The sequence below is a fragment of the Oncorhynchus mykiss genome, chromosome 12 (genome assembly GCF_057628025.1).
Source record: "Oncorhynchus mykiss isolate SJ-2025 chromosome 12, ASM5762802v1, whole genome shotgun sequence".
In the NCBI taxonomy this organism is placed as follows: Eukaryota; Metazoa; Chordata; class Actinopteri; order Salmoniformes; family Salmonidae; genus Oncorhynchus; species Oncorhynchus mykiss.
In genome coordinates this window covers 31,185,009-31,207,749 of record NC_143033.1, presented here as the reverse complement: position 1 = coordinate 31,207,749, position 22,741 = coordinate 31,185,009, and the positions used below count along the sequence as shown (strand labels likewise).

The 22,741-nt window shown below is 42.9% G+C and overlaps 1 protein-coding gene and 1 pseudogene across 2 annotated transcripts; both read left to right on the top strand.

The window, feature by feature from the left end:
• The first annotated feature begins 8,566 nt into the window (after nucleotides 1-8,566).
• LOC110536844 (uncharacterized) lies at nucleotides 8,567-11,680 on the top strand (annotated as a pseudogene).
• Nucleotides 11,681-14,273: 2,593 nt separating this feature from the next.
• On the top strand, nucleotides 14,274-21,592 carry LOC110537419 (schwannomin-interacting protein 1). Of its 2 annotated transcripts, none has more exons than XM_021623445.3 (7): nucleotides 14,274-14,579; nucleotides 15,402-15,616; nucleotides 17,912-18,045; nucleotides 18,161-18,239; nucleotides 18,378-18,488; nucleotides 18,619-18,736; nucleotides 19,164-21,592. In XM_021623445.3, the coding sequence occupies exons 2-7, from the start codon at nucleotides 15,410-15,412 to the stop codon at nucleotides 19,256-19,258; spliced, it is 744 nt and encodes a 247-aa protein (XP_021479120.2). In that variant the 5' UTR covers nucleotides 14,274-14,579; nucleotides 15,402-15,409; the 3' UTR covers nucleotides 19,259-21,592. The 2 variants fall into 2 exon arrangements, with proteins under 2 accessions (XP_021479120.2, XP_021479119.2); XM_021623444.3 differs by having other exon boundaries at nucleotides 14,333-14,840.
• Nucleotides 21,593-22,741: the final 1,149 nt, after the last annotated feature.

The following is a 22,741-nucleotide window of genomic DNA, read 5'->3' as shown; positions in this document are numbered from 1 at the left end:
CAACTGCGTTTATTTTCAGCAAACTTAACATGTAAATATTAAGCGTGTAAATATTTGTATGAACATAACAAGATTCAACAACAGACATAACCTGAACAAGTTCCACAGACATGTGACTAACAGAAATTGAATCATGTGTCGCTGAACAAAGAGTGGGTCAAAATCAAAAGTAACAGTGAGTATCTGGTGTGGCCACCAGCTGCAATAAGTACTGCAGTGCATCTTCTCCTCGTGGACTGCACCAGATTTGCCCGTTCTTGCTGTGAGATGTTACCCCACTCTTCCACCAAGGCACCTGTGACTTCCCGGACATTTCTGGGGGGAATGGCTCTACCCCTCACCCTCCGATCCAACAGGTCCCAGACGTGCTCAATGGGATTGAGATACAGGCTCTTTGCTGGCCATGGCAGAACACTGACATTCCTGTCTTGCAGGAAATCACGCACAGAACGAGCAGTATGGCTGGTGGCATTGTCATGCTGGAGGGTCATGTCAGGATGAGCCTGCAGGAAGGGTACCACATGAGGGAGGAGGATGTCTTCCCTGTAACGCACAGCGTTGAGATTGCCTGCAATGACAACAAGCTCAGTCCGATGATGTTGTGACACACCGCCCCAGACCATGACGGACCCTCCACCTCCAAATCGATCCCGCTCCAGAGTACAGGCCTCGGTGTAACACTCATTCCTTCGACAATAAGCGCGAATCCGACCATCACCCCTGGTGAGACAAAACCGCGACTCGTCAGTGAAGAGCACTTTTTGCCAGTCCTGTCTGGTCCAGCGACGGTGGGTTTGTGCCCATATGTTGTTGCCGGTGAAGTCTGGTGAGGACCTGCCTTGCAACAGGCCTACAAGCCCTCAGTCCAGCCTCTCTCAGCCTATTGCGGAAAGTCTGAGCACTGATGAAGGGATTGCGCGTTCCTGGTGTATCTCGGGCAGTTGTTGTTGACATCCGGTACCTGTCCCACAGGTGTGATGTTCGGATGTACCAATCCTGTTCAGGTGTTGTTACACGTGGTCTGCCACTGCGAGGACGATCAGCTGTCCGTCCTGTCTTCCTGTAGCACTGTCTTAGGCTTCTCATAGTATGGACATTGCAATTTATTGCCCTGGCCACATCTGCAGTCCTCAAGCCTCCTTGCAGCATGCCTAAGGCACGTTCACGCAGATGAGCAGGGACCCTGGGCATCTTTCTTGGGTGTTTTTCAGGGTCAGTAGAAAGGCCTCTTTAGTGTCCTAAGTTTTCATAACTGTGACCTTAATTGCATACCGTCTGTAAGCTGTTAGTGTCTTAACGATCATTCCACAGGTGCATGTTCATTAATTGTTTATGGTTCATTGAACAAGCATGGGAAACAGTGTTTAAACTTTTTACAATGAAGATCGGTGAAGTTATTTTGATTTTTACGAATTGTCTTTGAAAGACAGGGTCCTGAAAAAGGGAAGTTTCTTTCGTTGCTGAGTTTATGTATACGGTTAAGGTGACTAGGCATCAGGATATAAGATCAACAGAGTAACAGCAGCTTGTATGTGAGTGTGTGTGCGTGTGTGTAGAGTCGGTATAAAAGTAGGTGCATGTCATGTGTGAGTGAGCAGATGATGGAGTGAGTGTGTGAGTGTGCATAGAGACAAAAATATAAAGGTCAATGAGGATACAAGGTTGACTCAGATAGTCCATGCAGCTATTTTGTTAGCTATATATCAGTCTTATTGCTTGGGGATAGAAGCTGTTCAAGAGCCTTTTGGTGCCAGAATTGATGCACTGGCAGGGGCATATGGGGGGGGGGGGGGAACATTAGGTCAAAAAAATCGATATTAAATGATTAGCCTATAATCATTAATATAATGTTATATTTACAATGTAAAATAAAACTAATGATTTATTTTCTTGTTTTTTAAAATAAAGTAAACATCCAGGGAGCCTCTGTATTGCCACCCTCTATTTATATGAAATGGTTCGGTCCTGCCCCCAAACCAGGCGTGAAAAGTTGTAAAAGTTCAGGTTTGTGAGGGTTTTAGGTGCCAAGACAAATTTCTTCAGCCTCCTGAGGCTCTTTACCACACTGTCTGTGTGGGTGGACCATTTCAGATTGTCAGGGATGTGTACACCAAGGAACTTAAAGCTTTCCACCTGCTCCACTGCGGTCCCATCGATGTGAATAGGGGCGTGCTCCCTCTGCTGTTTCCTGAAGTCGACGATCAGCTCCTTTGTTTTGTCGACATTGAGTGAGAGGTTATTTTCCTGGCACTACACTCCCAGGGACCTTACCTCCTCTCTGTAGGCTGTCTCGTTATTGTTGCTAATCAGGCCTACTGCTGTTGTGTCGTCTGCTAACTTGATGATTGAGTTGAGTGAACAGGGAGTATAGAAGGGGGCTGAGCACTTACACTTGTAGGGCCCCTGTGTTGAGGAACAGCGAAGTGGAGGTTTTGTTTCCTACCTTCACCATCTGGGGGCGGCCCGTCAGGAAGTCCAGGACCCAGTTGCAAAGGCTGTGTTCAGACCCAGGGCCTCAAGCTTATTTATGAACTTGGAGGGTACTATAGTGTTGAATGCTGAGCTATAGTCAATGAACACTATTCTTACATAGGTATTCCTCTTGTCCAGATGGGATAGGGCAGTGTGCAGTGCGATGGCGATTGCATCGTCTGTGGATCTATTGGGGCGGTAGTCTGTTGTCTGTTGTCATAGTCTGTTGTCATAAGAGTGGGAGGCTCTTGTGGACAATACGTCAGTGTCATCCGATTCAACAACCATGCTCCATTCAAAGGTAGAGGTTAGGTTTGGTCCTGGCAGGGGAAGCCTGGCCAGGATGTTCTTGAGGGCAGACTCAATGTTTGCCATATGACCGTCCAGTGACTTAATCTACCATTTGGCTCTGACGTGTCGTGCTTTGTGGTCCCACTTAAACATGTATCAAGGTCTGGGCTTGAAACTGCCCCCTATATAAAGCTATCTGACTGACACAGTCAAACGTGGACTGTCAGTCTCAGCGTTGGTGGACTCGGTCAATCGAGGACTGGTAGCCTACAGCTCCGTGTACAGACTGGTGTGGCAGTCAAGCAGGACTGGCATGACACTGCGGGTCAACAAATTCCAACAACATGTACAGCAAGCTAACTAGCTATGGTAGCTATGTGTGGCTAGCTACTAGCTAATTTCTGAGGTAACAGGATAGACCTGAAACTAACTAGCTAGCTAGCGAACATACAAGGATGGAAATGCCCAACAAGAAGCAATAAAAGCTAGCTAGTATGGAAAGGCACAATAACGAGAGAGGGGGGAGTAGATTTGATAAAAATCAACTACTCACAGCACCTCCTCAAATCGTTAAAGAATCATAATTCCGTGAGAAAATAAGGTGAAGGGGATTAATAGTAATCTCGTAATGTAAAACACATAAACATGAGAGTGGAGTAAAGACAGTATGTCACGCCACACTGCCTTTTATAGTGACAGGTCACACAGGTACAGTTAGTGTTTGGCGTGACTGTAAACATCTTTGATATTAAGCATCTCAATCACATCACGTGAAGGGGGAGTTTCCATAGGTCGTATGGCAACCCATAACGAAAGAAAACCAACCCTGTTATACTTAGATGAGTTTGGATTGGTCTGCCATGTAGCACACTTCTGTCTATAACATGAGCTGCTCAGTATGTGTAAGTAATCCTTTCTAACACAGCTTTTTTGAAAGATAGCACGAAGAACTGCAAAAGTGTTGCTAATGCTCTCCACTTTTTGGAGAACGGAGATTGGAAATCAGTGGAATTCCCAGTGGAAGCAGAGTATGATAGCTACAGAGATGGAGAAAATTCAAGGGTTTTGATTTCAAATATGCTGAGGGAGTCGAAAAGAGAACATGCATAAGGCTGTTGTGTAAAACACCTATCTCCAGATTACATCTTAAAACTAAGGGCATCCGTGACAGATATGGAGAAGCATTCATCCATGTACAGTGGGGCAAGAAAGTATTTAGTCAGCCATCAATTGTGCAAGTTCTCCAATTGTGCAAGTTCTCTTATTTGCAAATTATGGTGGAAAATAAGTATTTGATCAATAACGAAAGTTTATCTCAATACTTCGTTATATACCCTTTGTTGGCAATGACAGAGGTCAAACATTTTCTGTAAGTCTTAACAAGGTTTTCACACACTGTTGCTGGTATTTTGGCCCATTCCTCCATGCAGATCTCCTCTAGAACAGTGATGTTTTGGGGCTGTTGTTGGGCAACACGGAATTTCAACTCCCTCCAAAGATTTTTTATGGGGTTGAGATCTGGAGACTGGCTAGGCCACTCCAGGACCTTGAAATGCTTCTTACGAAGCCATTCCTTCGTTGCCCAGGCGGTGTGTTTGGGATCATTGTCATGCTGAAAGACCCAGCCACGTTTCATCTTCAATGCCCTTGCTGATGGAAGGAGGTTTTCACTCAAAATCTCACGATACATGGCCCCATTCATTCTTTGCTTTACACGGATCAGTCCGTGCAGAAAAACAGCCCCAAAGCATGATGTTTCCACTCCATGCTTCACAGTAGGTATGGTGTTCTTTGGATGCAACTCAGCATTCTTTGTCCTCCAAACACGACGAGTTGAGTTTTTACCAAAAAGTTATATTTTGGTTTCATCTGACCATATGACATTCTCCCAATCTTCTTCTGGATCATCCAAATGCTCTCTAGCAAACTTCAGATGGGCCTGGACATGTACTGGCTTAAGCAGGGGGACACGTCTTGCACTGCAGGATTTGAGTCCCTGGCGGCGTAGTGTGTTACTGATGGTAGGCTTTGTTACTTTGGTCGCAGCTCTCTGCAGGTCATTCACTAGGTCCCCCCATGTGGTTCTGGGATTTTTGCTCACCGTTCTTGTGATCATTTTGACCCCACGGGGTGAGATCTTGCGTGGAGCCCCAGATCGAGGGAGATTATCAGTGGTCTTGTATGTCTTCCATTTCCTAATAATTGCTCCCACAGTTGATTTCTTCAAACCAAGCTGCTTACCTATTGCAGATTCAGTCTTCCCAGCCTGGTGCAGGTCTACAATTTTGTTTCTGGTGTCCTTTGATAGCTCTTTGGTCTTGGCCATAGTGGAGTTTGGAGTGTGACTGTTTGAGGTTGTGGACAGGTGTATTTTATACTGATAACAAGTTCAAACAGGTGCCATTAATACAGGTAACGAGTGTAGGACAGAGGAGCCTCTTAAAAAAGAAGTTACAGGTGTGAGAGAGACAGAAATCTTGCTTGTTTGTAGGTGACCAAATACTTATTTTCCACATAATTTGCCAATAAATTCATTAAAAATCCTACAATGTGATTTTCTGGATTTTTTTCTCATTAATGTCTGTCATAGTTGAAGTGTACCTATGATGAAAATTACAGGCCTCTCTCGTCTTTTTACGTGGGAGAACTTGCACAATTGGTGGCTGACTAAATACTTTTTGCCCCACTGTTTACCGACGGGTAAGAGAGTCTAGTTAGCTACATTTTCAGATATACATTTCTAAGTTTGTCAGAATGTCGTTTTCATTGCAAGTTAAAGCGTACTGTTAGCTAACGTTAGCTGGCTGGCTTGCTAGCTAACGTTACGAGTATGATCTGTGTAGTAATATTCGTATCTCAAAGCCATTTGCATTGCTAGTTATAGCCTAATATTAGCTAGCTAACATTGAACCTAGTTGGTTATCTTTAGCTACTCAAAGATTCATGCAGGGCAGTAATGTTATGAGTTGGGATTATGGGTCATTGTTTAGCTAGCTAGCTAGCTAGCTACATGTCTAAACAGAAGACTCCACTATGCAAGTAACCATTTCACTGTGCCATTTATACTTTCTGTATCCTGTGCATGTGACAAATAAACCTTCACACTTGCTCTACATTAATCCTTGGGAAACATATATTTAGAAAAGGACTACTTTAACCAAATTGCCTAACTGGATTCTCAGAACATTATCTCACCAAGTTACCCCATTAGGCAAACCATTTACAGTATTAAATTGTCTATTGTTATATAATAAAGATAACCTTTCACATTGAACAGCTACAGTGCTGTTCTTTGTTAATGCCCATTTAGCATCGTTCGGACCCTCTAAAGCCTTAGACCCACCCATCTCTTAAAGAATGCATATTGGAACACATGCGAATGTGGCATTGTGCTAAAGCAGTGAGGTAGTGTGTAAAAAAACAATGAAATATTTCACTACATGTGCTAAAGGTACTTAAAACACACAAACACAAAAGCTTAGGTAAAAACAATATCTAGACTTAAGCGTATATCATAAGATCCTTTGAGTAACTTTGGTTCAGGTCATGTTATGATATAAACAAAGGAATCTAGCCTGAGAGCATATTTCCCTTTGGAGTAGGACATGTAATGTCCATGGCTTTTAATCTCAAAACCCGTCCGGGAGATGCTTTCACAACTCTGGGAGGAAGGACATCAACATTGCACAGCAGCTGAAACCTGGTTTCATCTGAGTGAAAGCTCCAGACAGTTAAAGCTGTAAAGGAGGAAAGCAGACAAAAATTGAAAATACATTAAAACCTTGTAATAACATTCATAACATACCAGTAATAACATTAAATGACCCCCAAGTCCAAGCAATAAGCTCAAAGTACACAGACAAAATACCTGAAGTGTTGCTTGTTTACCCTCAATCATCTCCTTGTACTGGCGGCGGAGAGCAGGTTTATGCTGAAAGAAAAATAGGTTTAAAACATTAATTAAATCATATCCTATAGCTTGTTATTCCCTGTTGACTGCTACAGCTGTACTAAAATGCCCTGTACACACGTAACTTAGTCCAACAACGACAATGCAGACGCACGATTACTAGCTAACATTTAACTTCATAATTATGAGCTGGTTAGCTAGCCAGCTAGTTGAACATGCAAAAAAATTACCTCAATCTATAATCCAATAACTAGCTAGCAAATTTAGCATGTGTCCCTACAACGTAACATGAGGTTTGATTAGCTTGCTAATCGATTAGCATTCGCACAACAGTAGCTATTTTCGGTAGCTAGCTAGTTAAACATGTCAAACTGGCAAACATTAAAAATATTATCATCATTTCATGCATGCCTTAGCACATCAGCAATCAACATTTGGGCTCCCCAGTGGTGCACTGGTCTAAGGCACTGCATCGCAGTGCAAGAGGTGTCACAACAGTCCCTGGTTCAATTCCAGGCTGTATCACATCTGACCATGATTGAGAGTCCCATAGGGCGGTGCACAATTGGCCGGGGTAGGCCGTCATTGTAAATTAGAATTTGTGCTTAACTGACTTGCCTAGTTAAATAAATTAAATATTTGTGGTTTTAAAAAAAATTAAAAGCAGAATGCAACTGGCAGCTCAGTTAGCTGTCTTAACGTTGCTTCATCCCGCAACGAATCATCCGTAAACAATGGCTCATTGCAAGACGAAGCAAGTTATAACAGTATCTGTATGCAACTGTCTAGCTAGCTAGCTATATAGCTAGCAATGAAAATGAAAATGACTTTGATACAGTTGAGACAACGTATGTACATGTAGCTATCTTGGCATGTTATCTATAGATGCTTACTGGTGTATGAATTATGATGATTCACGGCAGACTGAAACACTTAAAAAAATTATCCTTCCCACTTTGCTTCAACCAGTCCAGACTGCTTTAGCCACAGAAGACTGTGTTGATACCAGCAATTGTATACAGTACAACACTTTTATATAAAGCTGTAGCTACACTTTGCATGTTGTCCATGATGAAAGTATTAGTGAATCCAATGGATCTGTCAAGTTTAAGTTTTACGGTTAGGAATTATTTTAAAGGCTTAGGGGGTTAGCTAACATGCAAAGTAGCTAAAAAGCAGTTGAAGTGGCTAATTAGCTAAAATGCTAAAGTTGTTCATGATGAGATTTGAATTTGCGACCCTTAGGTTGCTAGACATTCGCATTATACATCGACCCCGACCAAACACCTTCCTTTTGTTTTTGCCTGAAGTAATCATCTGTCTTATGTAACCATACCAAACGTAACATTTCATACCAATTTGAGTGTTCTGGATTCATGTTTACTATGTTACGTCTAGTCTATGAGACTAGGCTTGGCCACCTGTGCTAATTAGCTTTCTAGCATTCTCCAAATACCTGTGTGTGATCTTAACTGGGGAGGAAGTGTAGTTTGTTAACTGGAGGCACCCACAGCTAGTGAATCTGTGTAAAAATGCTACAGTAACAATATTTTTTATTTTAAATATTCTTTCTCTTTGATGTGAAAGATAAGGGGCATATCAGCATATGTTTCGAAAACCGGTTTGGAAGAGATTAATATTGACTTTCAAAATGTTAAAACACAGTGTCATAATTGTAGTTCACATGGTCACAACAGTGGGTGAATTTATTGGCTTACGTAAAACCCTACTTATAAAGAACGGTTTTTGAGAGTGTAGGGTTTTCGAGAGCAATGATTATGGGGGCCCAAAGGGCAATTGATTGTATGGTGTGCTGCCTGAGTAGATGCTTTTAGCAATGCAAGTGTATTTAAATACACTAGTGTTGCTGTCAATTGTACTGGGTTGCACAGAAACAGTCCATGGGAAGCCAGAAGTTAAATACAATTCCATTTCAAACTACTGTGCCCGTGGGGCAGGACTTTTACTTTGACAGACCCACATTTGTAAAGTCTGTGTGTGTGTGTGCATATAACGCTTTTCATACGGAATCTGTCAAAAAATTCGGGCAGCTGGCAGTTCAAATTGTCTATTGGGTGTCAGTGTTGTTTCATAGTGCCCCTGTCAGTTTTCTTCAGTTATTACTCAGTTCTCTAGCTGTAATGCTATAAACACCCTCCTGAATAGGTCCCTGATGTAATTGTATTCAAGGCTTTGTGATTGGCATGTCCCCCTGTCTGTCTGTGTCCTCTGATAGGACCGTGATGATGCACCAGCTGCGAGTTGCAGTGGTGGGTGAGGGAGATGCAGTTCTGTGTGCCGCACGTCACATCCTGTCCCGCCCAGACACCTTTGCACCACCCGTCGCCTAGGAGCTCACGGAACATGTGGGTGGCACCTGGTTCTACAAGGAATGTACCGGTAGCTATGACAACGGGCTGCCCATTCACAGCAGCATGTACAGAGAGACCTCAGGTACTGTAACACTCTAACCTCACCCCTCTTTCTCTGTTTTTCTCTCTCTCTGACATGACCCAGGTCTTATTGTGTGTCTCGTGTTTTACTGTCCCTCCCTCTATGCAGGACCAACTTGCCAAAGGAGGTGATGATGTTCCCTGACTTCCCCTTCGACCCCCAGCCTACTCCTTCCAAGGACACCAGGAAGTGCAGAGATATCTGGAGAGATACTGCCAGAGCCACCGCATCACACCAAACATCAAGGTAGGTACCGTCCACTCACACACAATGCCTCATGGTCCTTTGTCAGGGGTAGAGAAGGAATGTCCACACTCATCGATTTCAGGTGAAAAAAGGAAAACGTTTATTAGTTTTCATAGGACAAGACTCTAAAGCCTCTCAACCCATCTCTCCCCCGCAATTTATTAGTTCAGCACCGTGGTGGAGGAGGGGATCCCTGTCACCATGGCAACAGAGGAGAAGGGACAAATAACGACATGGGAGGTGACTTCACGTGACAAGTCGGGATCACGTAACACTGAAACATTTGATTCTGTGTTAATCTGCAGCGGGTAAGAGATGTGGATGTGCTTTAGACATTCACTTGACAACAGACCCCTGTCGTTTACACCCTAACCCTTGACCCCTTTCTCCCTTTCTCCCCGTAGGCACTACTCTGACCCCCACATCCCATCCATCCCTGGGCTTGAGCGATTTAAAGGTGCACACCAGCGTCACCATCTAGCCCTCTCTCTCTCTTCCCACACTATATATACAAAGGTGTGGCCACACCCCTTCAAATTAGTGGATTCGGCTATTTCAGCTACACCTGTTGCTGACAGGTGTATGAAATTAAGCACATAGCCATGCAATCTCCATAGACAAGCATTGACAGTAGAATAGACTTACTGAAGAGCTCAGTGACTTTCAACGTGGCACTATCATAGGATGCCACCTTTCCAACAAGACAGTTTGTAAAATTTCTGCCCTGCTAGAGCAGGGCAGAAGTGGAAATGTCTAGGAGCAACAACGGCTCAGCGCAAAGTGGTAGGCCACACAAGCTCACAGAACGGGACCTCTGAAGCATGTAGCGCGTAAAAATTGTCTGTCTTCGGTTGCAACAATCAATCAAATGTATTTGTAAAGCCCTTTTTACATAAGCATATGTCACAAAGTGTTATAAAGAAACTCACTACCACGTTCCAAACTGCCTTTGGAAGCAACGTCAGGAGCTTCATGAAATGGGTTTCCATGGCGGAGCAGCCACACACAGCTTAAGATCACCAGGCGCAATGCCAAGCGTCGGCTGGAGTGGTGTAAAGCTTGCCGCCATTGGACTCTGGAGCACTGTTAACGTGTTTTCTGGAGTGATGAATCACGCACTTAACCATCTGGCAGTCCGACGGACAAATCTGGGTTTGGCGGATGCCAGGAGAAGGATACCTGCCCGAATGTATAGTGCCAACTGTAAAGATTGGTGGAGAAGGAATAACGTTATGAGGCTGTTTTTCATGCTTCAGACTAGACCCCTTAGTTCCAGTGAAGGGAAAGGGTGTCCACATAGTTTTGCTAATGTAGTGTATATCTAATGCCTGGGTTTTCCTGACCATATGACCTGATCTGGAAAACGTCTGGGCCAGGTTAGGTGGTCAGGAAACACTCATGGCCTTTGCCTCATGCCATCTCTCTTTATATCCCTCTCTCTCATCCCCCTGTCTCTATATATTGGCAAAGTGATCTACAGTCACTCATACCGCCGCGGTCAGTCGGTGGTGGTGCTGGGTGCTGGCACCTCAGGACTGGACATCTCACTAGAACTGGGTTGATCTAATGCCCAGGTGACTCTGAGCCCCTGCCCTTCCCTCTGCCCTATTTGGTCTACCAGGCTGTGGTGGAGGTCCAGGAGGGTGGGTCTCTGCAGTTCCGGGATGGGTCCATTATCCAGGCCCAGGTCCTGCTGCTCAGTACGGGCTACAACTTCAGCTACCCCTTCCTGGAGCCAGCCCAGCTGGGCCTGGAGATCCAGGAGCACCTGGTAACCCACTCTACAGGTTCCTGATGCCTCCAGCCTTCCCATCACTCTTCATCATAGGCATCTGCAAAATTATTTGCCCCTTCCCCCACTTTCACTGCCAGGCGAGGAAGGAGGCTTTAAGATGGTTGATGTTGTTGATCATCTTATTTTTTGTTGAACAAAATGTCTGGCTATCCCACCTCTCCCTCACCATCTCTCATTCACTACCCCTCTCTCTCTTCAGTTTGCCCTTGCAGTGACGGAGGGCTCCATGGCCCTGCGGTCACGGGCTGAGATGCAAGAGGAGGACCAGAGAGAGATGAAGAGGAAGGCGGAGAGGGGGGTGCAGCTCAAACATATGCTGAAGATGGACAAGGACCAGTGCCCAGACCTTTGCTCAGACTGGGATGTTTCCCCCTCTGCCCCCTGTCACGCAGAGCCTGTATGAGGAGGTATGGAGGCAGAGACATGTTCACCCACAGAACTACAGGCAGCTAAACTATCGACTCATTAGCGACACCCAGTGGGAGCAACAGGAACTACAGGCTGGTGAATGAGGAGGAGAGGCAGCTTGGTCTCAGGGACTAGATGTAACATAGTAAATGGGTAAATTCAGAACAGTGACACTAGTATGATATGTAATGTTTGGTATGGTTACGTAAGACAGATGGTTACTTAAGACAACAAGCACTCAAATGGGTGGCAGTATAACGCAAATGACTAGCAACCCAAAGGTTGCGAGTTCAAATTTCATCACAGACAATTTTAGCTAATTAGCAACTTTTCAACTACACTGAACAAAGTTATAAACCCAACATGCAAGAAAATCAGTCAAATACATTCATTAGGCCCTAATCTATGGAGGTCACATGACTGGGAATACAGATATGCATCTGTTGGTCACAGAAGCCTTAAAAAATGGTAGGGGCGTGGATTAGAAAACCAGTCAGTATCTGGTGTGACCACCATATGACATCAGAAAACTGCTCGCCCACACGATGGACATGCTATCTGGCCTGTACAGTTGAAACCGGGATTCATCCGTGACGAGTACACTTCTCCAGTGTGCCAGTGGCCATCGAAGATGAGCATTTGCCCACTGAAGTTGGTTACCATGCCGAACTGTAGTCAGGTCAAGACTCTGGTGAGGACGACGAACACGCAGATGAGCTTCCCTGAGACGGTTCCTGACAGTTTGTGCAGAAATTATTTGGTTGTGCAAACCCACAGTTTCATCAGCTGTCCAGGTGGCTGGTCTCAGATGATCATGCAGGTGAAGAAGCCGAAATGTGGAGGTCCTGAACTGGTGTAGTAACGTGATCTGCGGTTGTGAGGCTGATTGGACATACTGCCAAACTCTCTAAAATGGCCTTGTGTAACAACTTTAGACATCTGTGACATTGTGTTGTGTAACAACAAAACTGCAGCTCTTAGAGTGGCCTTTTATTGTCCCCAACACAAGGTCCACATGTGTAATGATCATGCTCTCTGCTTGATATGCCACACCTGCCAGGTGGATGGAATATCTTGGCAAATGAGAAATGTCACCCATTGAGCATGTTTGGAATGCGCGGGATCGACATGTACGACAGTATGTTCCAGTTCCTGCCAATGTCCAGCAACTTCACACAGCCTTTGAAGAGGAGTGGGACAACATTCCACAGGCCACAATCTACAGCATGGTCAACTCTATGCGAAGGAGATGTGTCATGCTGCATGAAGCAAATGGTGGTCACACCAGATACTGACTGGTTTTCTGATCCACGGCCCTATGGCCCTTTTTATAAATTAAGTTACCAACAGATGCATATCTGTATTCCCAGTCACGTGAAATCCATACACATAGATTAGGGCCTAAGGAATGTATTTAAAATGACTTATTCAGTTCCCTTATGAAGTGTAAACTAATTTGTTCACAAAATTTGAGAGAAACACGCTTTTTGTGCGTATGGAAAATGTATGGGATATTTTATTCAGCTCATGAAACATGGACCAACAATTTACATGTTGTGGTTATATTTTTGTACAGCATACTTACTACTTTTTAACTACTTTACAACTACTTAGCATGTTAGCTAACCATAACCTTAACCCTTTTAGCTAAGCCTTCCCCTAACCCTTTAAACTAACTCCTAAACTTAACCCCTAACGCCTAGCTAATATTAGCCAGCTAGCTAATGTTAGCCACCTAGCTAGAATTCATTAAATATTGTTCAGTTTGCAAATTCGTAATATATTTATAGTTTAGCAAATTCGTAACATTGTACGTTTAGCAAATTCGTAACATATAATACAAATTGTAATTTGTATCATAAAATACGAAATGGGTGATGGACATTCACAAATTATACATACCATACGAAACGCAACATATCATACAAATGGAGTGGGACGGATTTACGTACAGAATACACAATAATATGAAATGCTCTTAGACCAGGTTGGGAGAGGGGAGTAGAAAATAGGAAATTACTGAAATTTCATTTTTGTCACCCCCCAGTTTTATAATTGGAATGTTATACAAAACGAGGCAACGGTATACTTTAGGTCCATGCGGACGCCTCCAAGCGGTCGAGTTGGCTGTTTGGAGTGTTTATCTGGCTAGATTTTAAAATATATAATAATAGTAATATCCCTCCCACTTCTAAAACCATAGTTGCGCCCCTGCTTGAAAGCTTTGGATAAATGGACAAAATGACCTAGGTCTTCTCTCCTGAAATGTTACCTTGACATTATGTATTGTAAATGTAAGTAATATATACATTTTCATCCACAATCCTAGATAAAGTCATGTTAGTAGTCTATAACAAATGCACCGACTTAGTTTCTTTCACTTATTGTAAATAGAAAACATATAATATCTTATTGTCACATGAATCAATATTAAATATTTTTTTGAATATTGTATTTCAATATAATCCTTAATTAACATTACAAAATGTGTTTCCAATGTCAAAAGTGCACAGTTTCACGGAAATAAAAAATTACAAGAAAATAATAGAACCAATTGTCCACTTTTTATTAAATTACTATTTTAATATTTTTTACATGTCCCTTATAAAGAATGACATTATTTGAAAAACAATTGAGATGTTTACGTTTTTTCGCCAAATGCTATAATGCATATGACTGTCACTAAAAGCAATCCTCGTGACTTTCTGTTTCGCACCGGGTGTTCCCATCTGGTTTGAATCGTCATCTCCAAAAATTGTGAAATTGGACACCTAAGAGTATATTCTAACCCTTTCTTAGAACTCTCCTTTACATTGTTTCGCGATCGAAATGTAGGACCAGAGTCAGATCACACCCGCTCGTTTTAATCTTAAATGGATATTGTATGTCATGTCAACCCTTACAGGAACCCGACACAACAATAATTAAACGGGATATGCACCGAGGGCTCAACTGGTGGCGCATTGGATGTAGGAAGCGGTCGTATTTCCCCTGCTGCAGAAGGTAGAGGTTAAAAATCTGTGGGAACGTCTCAGAGGAAAGAGGGGGCGGGAGGAAAGGGAAGGGGTACGGGAGAAAGACAGGCAGGCAGGCAGGGTGTTTCCTTAACTTCAAGGAAGAGTTTAATCAAGTTAATAGATTATTGTGGGCTATTAAAACGATACACCACTGGGAAACCGTACGTTATCAAATTTTAAAAGACACAAACAAGAGAAGGAGACCGCGATGTTGGGAATAGGAAAACTGCACCACGGTCTGGAATAGGTAAATCAAAGTATCTGCTTGCCACCCGCCCCTTTCAATGTTCAACTTGTAAACAACAAGTCTTCAGTGTGTGTGTGAGTTAAATATCAATGGAGAAGAGTTACTTTGTATTCGTGTCGTGCGCGCCTTCCAGCACATTCATGGCAAGAAATCTGAGCGCAATCGTTCTACAGTCAGACATAGCGAGTCTGAAAATTATTTACTTCCAGCTTTTAAAACAGAGTGGGAATTTTGGGTGTAGTCTAGTGCATGTAATCTTAGTTCAGTTGATGGGAAAGGTAAACAATTCACTATTAGGAAATAGACTAGTCTCTCCTACAGTTCAGGCCAAGTGTTTCCCAATGTCTCTAAGCAATACTTGTTGTTTTTTTCCCCTGAGTATCCTGGTATCCTATTGTAAGATTGTGCACAGTGTATAATGGTGTTGGCAGCTGCTAATTGATAAACAAACTTTATTTATTTATCAGAGACAACCCACCGTGAATCACTTTATACCAAATTAAAATGAATCAAATCTTCTTCCTTGGCCTCCCTTTCTCTGGCATCTGCCCACCACAACAGGGTGAAGGATGGAGGGAGAGACGGAGAAGGAGACAGCGGAGGAGAAGGAGAGTGATGAGACACAGCCGTTTGCTGGGGAAGGGGCAGGGCGACTTCGTCAGAATGGAGAGTCCTCCGAGGACGACCAGGACCTACCCATCATGCACTGGGAAGACCTGAGCCTGAGGATCGCTGAACTGGAGAAACAGGAGGAGGAGAGGAGAGAAAGGGCAAAGGTCAGCGGGCATGAAGGGAGTGTGAAGATGTTGTGACAGTTCTGAGATCAGCTTACCCACCCCAAACCCTGACCTTAATAATTATCAGAAACAACACAACACTGACCATAGATTAAATGAAATTGTATTTGCCACATGCGGCCAAATACATCAGATGAGACTTTACCGTGAAATGCTTATTTATGAGCCATTCCCCAAAAAATGAGTTAAAAAGTAAGACAAACAAATACAATGGTCAAATAAGGATAAAAAAAGGAAATAGTAACACAATAACGAGGCTATACTGTATGCAAGGAGTACCAGTATCGTGTCAATGTGCAGGGATGTGAGGTAATATTACATGTAGGTAGGGGTAAAAGTGACTAGGAAATCAGGATGGATAACAAACAGAGTAGCAGCAGTGTACAGTGGGGCAAAAAAGTATTTAGTCAGCCACCAATTGTGCAAGTTCTCCCACTTAAAAATATGAGAGAGGCCTGTAATTTTCATCATATGTACACTTCAACAATGACAGACAAAAGGAGGGAAAAAATCCAGAAAATCACATTGTAGGATTTTTAATGAATTGATTTGCAAATTATGGTGGAGAATAAGTATTTGGTCACCTACAAACAAACACGATTTCTGGCTCTCACACACCTGTAACTTCTTATTTAAGAGGCTCCTCTGTCCTCCACTCGTTATCTGTATTAATGGCACCTGTTTGAATTTGTTATCAGTATAAAAGACATCTGTCCACAACCTCAAACAGTCACACTCCAAACTCCACTATGGCCAAGACCAAAGAGCTATCAAAGGACACCAGAAACAAAATTGTAGACCTGCACCAGGCTGGGAAGACTGAATCTGCAATAGGTAAGCAGCTTGGTTTGAAGAAATCAACTGTGGGAGCAATTATTAGGAAATGGAAGACATACAAGACCACCGTGGGGTCAAAATTATCACAAGAACGGTGAGCAAAAATCCCAGAACCACATGGGGGGACCTAGTGAATGACCTGCAGAGAGCTGGAACCAAAGTAACAAAGCCTACCATCAGTAACACACTACGCCGCCAGGGACTCAAATCCTGCAGTGCCAGACGTACTGGCTTAAGCAGGGGGACACATGTCCAGGCACGTCTGAAGTTTGCTAGAGAGCATTTGGATGATCCAGAAGAAGATTGGGAGAATGTCATATGGTCAGATGAAACCAAAATATAACTTTTTGGTAAAAACTCAACTCGTCGTGTTTGGAGGACAAAGAATGCTGAGTTGCATCCAAAGAACACCATACCTACTGTGAAGCATGGGGGTGGAAACATCATGCTTTGGGGCTGTTTTTCTGCAAAGGGACCAGGACGACTGATTCGTGTAAAGGAAAGAATGTATGTGATGTATGCCATGTATTGTGAGATTTTGAGTGAAAACCTCCTTCCATCAGCAAGGGCATTGAAGATGAAACGTGGCTGGGTCTTTCAGCATGACAATGATCCCAAACACACCGCCCGGGCAACAAAGGAGTGGCTTCGTAAGAAGCATTTCAAGGTCCTGGAGTGGCCTAGCCAGTCTCCAGATCTCAACCCCATAGAAAATCTTTGGAGGGAGTTGAAAGTCCGTGTTGCCCAGCAACAGCCCCAAAACATCACTGCTCTAGAGGAGATCTGCATGGAGGATATCTGCATGGAGTCTTGTGAAGACTTACAGAAAACGTTTGACCTCTGTCATTGCCAACAAAGGGTATATAACAAAGTATTGAGATAAACTTTTGTTATTGACCAAATACTTATTTTCCACCATTATTTGCAAATAAATTCATTAAAAATCCTACAATGTGATTTTCTGGATTTTTTTTTCTCATTTTGTCTGTCATAGTTGAAGTGTACCTATGATGAAAATTACAGGCCTCTCTCATCTTTTTAAGTGAGAGAACATGCACAATTGGTGGCTGACTAAATACTTTTTTGCCCCACTGTATGTGAAGTGTGTGTGTTGGAGTGTAGTTGGAGTGTCAGTGTAGTATGTGTGAGAGTCTAGTGAGTGCATAGAGCCAGTGCAAGAATGTAATTGAAAAATTAAAAAGGGGGGTCAATGCAAATAGTCAGAGTGCCCATCGGCATTTAGGGGCAACTTAATCCTACTCTCTTTGCTTTATACATGTTAATAATATCCACCGGCATTGAAAAAGACTGCGATGATGGGTTTAATGACACCTATTGCTTACACTCTCAACTCCCCCGCTACCACACATCTCACCTCTTCCCTCCTCCCATGTCATCCCTCCATCCCTGATCCCTCCCTCTGTTCCTCTCTTTCAGAGTACGAGTGGGTCGGAACAGGGGAGTGTGTCAGGGGGCTGGGCGGAAGAGAGGCAGGGTGGGCTGTGGAGGAAAGATGAATGGGAGGATGAGGAGGACTACGGAAGATGTCGAGTCACGGTCGTCTCGTCTAGGTAACAAAAGTCAAAAACAGTCAATCTCATTCTCAACTTCATTCTTTATTCTCTGAAACCATATAATTTATGTTCTCTCTTTTAAGTGTTCATGCTTTTTATTTTCTTATTTTAGATTCCACAACCAAAAAAATCTACAGTTATGCTACATCAACAACAGTGAGAGTGAGGATGAGGAGGGGGCTGTCAAAGAAGTGAGCGAGTCCCTCCTGTTTTATAGTATAGCCCAAAACGGGGACAAAAACCTACACACATTGCGGCACTCTAGGGCCAAATATGAAGATATGCATATGTACCCATGCCATGCGTTTGTTTTGTTTCCTGTTTGTCAGGGTTCTATAGGACCAGGTAGCTATGGTTACCACCCCTCTGGCCTGAAGTTGGAAGTGAGGGCCGCGCTGAGTGCGCTCAAAAACAAGCTGTTAGCTGAACAGAAAGAGGAGGTGAGAAGAATGGAGAAATGTGGACTGTGGAGTGAAAGAAATAGGGTTGGAAGAAATAGAGGGAAACAGTGGGCATGTGGTGGGAGAGAGGTAAGGATTGGTATGTGTAAATAATTCCTGTGTGTCACAGCACCTTGCCTGCAGTAGTGTGATCACTAAGAGGACGCATCTGGAACGCTGTGACCTGCAGACCTGCTCAATACAGCAGCTCAACTCCCTCAGGACCTCACTCAACCACGACATACACGGTCAGTAGGCGGTCATTGCATGGTAATCATGGTCTTTACATGGGGCGGCAGGTAGCCTAGTGGTTAGAGCGTTGGACCAGTAACCGACAGGTTGCTAGATTGAATCCCCGAGCTGAAAAATTACAAATCTGTCGTTCTGCCCCTGAACAAGGCAGTTAACCCACTGTTCCTAGGCCGTCATTGTAAATAAGATTTTCTTCTTAACTGACTTGCCTAGTTAAATAAAGGTTAGATAAAAAAAAATTAAAAACATGCAAATCATGATCATAACATGGAAATCGTAGTCGTTACATGGGAAAAAAGGTGGTTATTACATGGTAATAATGTGTCAGGAAATGAACTGGCAGGTGAGTGCTTGCTGTACGGTTTTTGTGTTTTAGGATCTATATGTTTTTGTGCAAAGTAATATTCTATTATATTCTTGCAGACCTGAGCTCAGAGTTGGTGGGTCACCTGTTGATAAGGGACCAGCTGAGAACCAAACAGGACGCCATGCTCCTGGACGTACAGGATCTGACATAACCCTCACCCACAGGTGCACAGGACAGGAAGTCGTTGTGCTCAACAGTGGATAAAGTGATGCTGTCCAAGATATGCCACTATGAGACTGTCAGAAGTGTTGCCATAATATCCTACTTAACATATGATTCTTCGATAAAAAGGAGAAATGTTGATGAACACTAATGAGCACCATCTTGGACCGGCATCATAATGCAATCCACATTACACAGGCATGGTACAGATGCTCAGCTATGTAAAGCCAACTGACATTTACTTCTGAGGTACTGACCTGTTGCACCCGCTACAATCACTGTGATTATTATTGGACCGTGCTGGTCATCAATGAATGTTTGAACATCTTGAAGAACAATCTGGCCTTAAATGGCCATGTACTCTTATAATCTCCACCCGGCACAGCCAAAAGGGGACTGGCCACCCCTCAGAGCCTGGTTCCTCTGTATATTTCTTCCTATGTTCCTGCCTTTCTATGGAGTTTTTCCTGGCCACCGTGCTTCTACATCTGCATTGCTTGCTATTTGGGGTTTTAGGCAGGGTGTCTGTATCTACTTACATCTACTGATGTAAAAAGGGCTTTATAAATACATTTGATGGATAACTTTCTCCTCATCATCCCCCCTGATCTCGAACAGCATAATCTTAATTATCATCATTAGTGGAGAGAGTACTGTATTAGGACCTATTTTGATTGATGCATGCACTTAATTAACAAAAAAGATTTCATATCAGAAAGAGGAGTTTAAGCCATTTGTGATGTTTGAAACATTTCTAATATCTGACTCCTAGTCCATTGCCAGTGGTAAGAAAAATCATATTTTTATTATTTCTTCAGACGGAGAATATTCACAGCCATAGTTTAAACCATTTACATATCTGAGGGATACCAGCTTTTCCACAAGTTTCATTGTGTAAAAATTGCAATATCCTTGACTTATTAATGTAAGGGAATTGTACACTTACAGCCTGTGTAAAACAAGCTAAGGGGTTACATATTCAGGCTAAGGGGAACTGTCCTGTAACAATTTGGTGGAGAAGCTTCTTTGTTTCTAATTTAGGATAATTATCCTCTTGTATAGTTGCTTATGTAAGGGAATTGTCCACTTATATTGCCTATAAGCCTTTGGGTATTGACATGTATGTTGACTCTTGTGATATACCTAGGTGGTTTGCGTCCATAACTATAACTACTATCAGCATAGGAAACCACAAAGCTGCTATTGTGTGATTCCATGTGAGCAAAGCCCGAAAATAATTTTGTATCTCAGATTGTTCTGGCAATTATCACATAGAAACGTCATTGGGAAGATGAATGTTTGATAGGCTTTTTACATTTGTGACACACACCATTTTTTGGAAAATGATTATAGTGGTCATTTTAGGCCCTTTTTAGAAATATTGATTTAAACTATAAACTCTACAAGTACATCAATGTTCCAGAGTGGGCTCTGCTACTTTTAAAGTTAAAAACAATTTTATGAGCACCATCAACACAGTGAAAGGAAAAATGGATTCAAAAGGAACTGTGATAGGTCCTTCCTTAAACCAATGTTAATTTCTATGTATTAAATGGATAATTTCTTCAAAATTAGCAGAGCCCACCTTCGAAATATGTGTTTGAAGAGTATATTGTTCTAAACAAGATGTCTAAAAATAAGCAAAATCAAAAAGGGTACCTTTGAGATGTTGATAATATTTTTAATGTTGAATAAATTAATGGGATTTTTTTTTTTCAGAATACAGCCGTAATCCATATTTTAAAGCACACTATAAGGAGTATAATTACACCAAGATGGCTGTACCGTGTACGGTTCACAGATTATAGGGTCTAAAAGAGCCTAAAATGGCCACATTCATCATGATTTTCAAAAAAATGGTTTGTGATACAAATGTATAAGGCATGTTAAACATCCTTCCTCTCAATTAAGTTTTTATGTGAGAATTGCCAGAACATTTTGAGATACTCTAAAAATAAATTGGGCCATGCTGGAGTGGAATTGCCTTGTTGCATTCATTATGTCTAGGTTAAAGAGATTTTCCTGACCATGTGACCTCACCAGTAGCAAACACCAGGCTCTAGTTACTGACCCCCTCTTTCCTGTTCAAGTTATATAGTCAGGTAAAACTCCTATTGTGCCTTGTCAAGCAATTATTATATGTCGTACTTTCACAATCTTGTGTATTTGTAGGTTGATGGAAGAATGAACTGTGATAGCAGATTCATAGCTATGGGAAGGGGTTGAGTGCCCTGAAGTAACATTTAACTTTTTTGTCTCTGAAGTATTTTTCAGTATTTACTTAAAAAAATAATTTTGCATTCATTAAACCTTAGTTATTTCATGTTGTGTGCTGTCACTGTGTGTGTGTCTGTAATGCTGCTAGCTCAAATCAAATATTTGTCACGTGAGCCGAATTCAACAGGTGTAGTAGACCTTACAGTGAAATGCTTACTTACAGGCTCTAACCAATAGTGCAAGAAGTTGTTAGGTGAACAACAGGTAAGTAAAGAAATAAAACAACAGTAAAAAGACAGGCTATATACAGTAGCGAGGCTACATACAGACACCGGTTAGTCAGGCTGATTGAGGTAGTACGTACATGTAGATATGGTTAAAGTGACTGTGCATATATGATGAACAGAGAGTAGCAGTAGCGTAAAGGGGGGGCTGGTCGGTGGCAGGACACAATGCAGATAGCCCGGTTAGCCAATGTATGGGAGCACTGGTTGATCAGCCCAATTGAGGTAGTATGTACATGAATGTATAGTTAAAGTGACTATGCATATATGATAAACAGAGTGTAGCAGCAGTGTAAAAAGAGGGGTTGGGGGGGGGGCACACAATGCAAATAGTCCAGGTAGCCATTTGATTACTTGTTCAGGAGTCTTATGGCTTGGGGGTAAAAACTGTTGAGAAGCCTTTTTGTCCTAGACTTGGCACTCCGGTAACGCTTGCCATGCGGTAGTAGAGAGAACAGTCTATGACTGGGGTGGCTGGGGTCTTTGACAATTTTTAGGGCCCTCCTCTGACACTGCCTGGTGTAGAGGTCCTGGGTGGCAGGCAGCTTAGCCCCAGTGATGTACTGGGCCGTACACACTACCCTCTGTAGTGCCTTGTGTTCAGAGGCCGAGCAATTGCAGTATCAGGCAGTGATGCAACCAGGATGCTCTTGATGTTGCAGCTGTAGAACCTTTTGAGGATCTCAGGACCCTTGCCAAATCTTTTTAGTTTCCTGAGGGGGAATAGGCTTTGTTGTGCCCTCTTCACAACTGTCTTGGTGTGTTTGAACCATTCTAGTTTGTTGTTGATGTGGACACCAAGGAACTTGAAGCTCTCAACCTGCTCAACTACAGCCCCGTCGATGAGAATGGGGGCGTGCTCTGTCCTCCTTTTCCTGTAGTCCACAATCATCTCCTTAGTCTTGGTTACGTTGAGGGATAGGTTGTTATTCTGGCACCTCCCGGCCAGGTCTCTGACCTCCTCTCTATAG

What these genes read in the sequence shown, in the direction of transcription:
- LOC110537419 (XM_021623445.3), top strand. Translation starts at nt 15,410, where the DNA reads ATGGAGGGAGAGACGGAGAAGGAGACAGCGGAGGAGAAGGAGAGTGAT. An exon ending in GTCACGGTCGTCTCGTCTAG is followed by an intron (nt 18,046 to 18,160) that starts GTAACAAAAGTC and finishes TTCTTATTTTAG; the next exon opens with ATTCCACAACCAAAAAAATC. An exon ending in AGGAGGGGGCTGTCAAAGAA is followed by an intron (nt 18,240 to 18,377) that starts GTGAGCGAGTCC and finishes CCTGTTTGTCAG; the next exon opens with GGTTCTATAGGACCAGGTAG.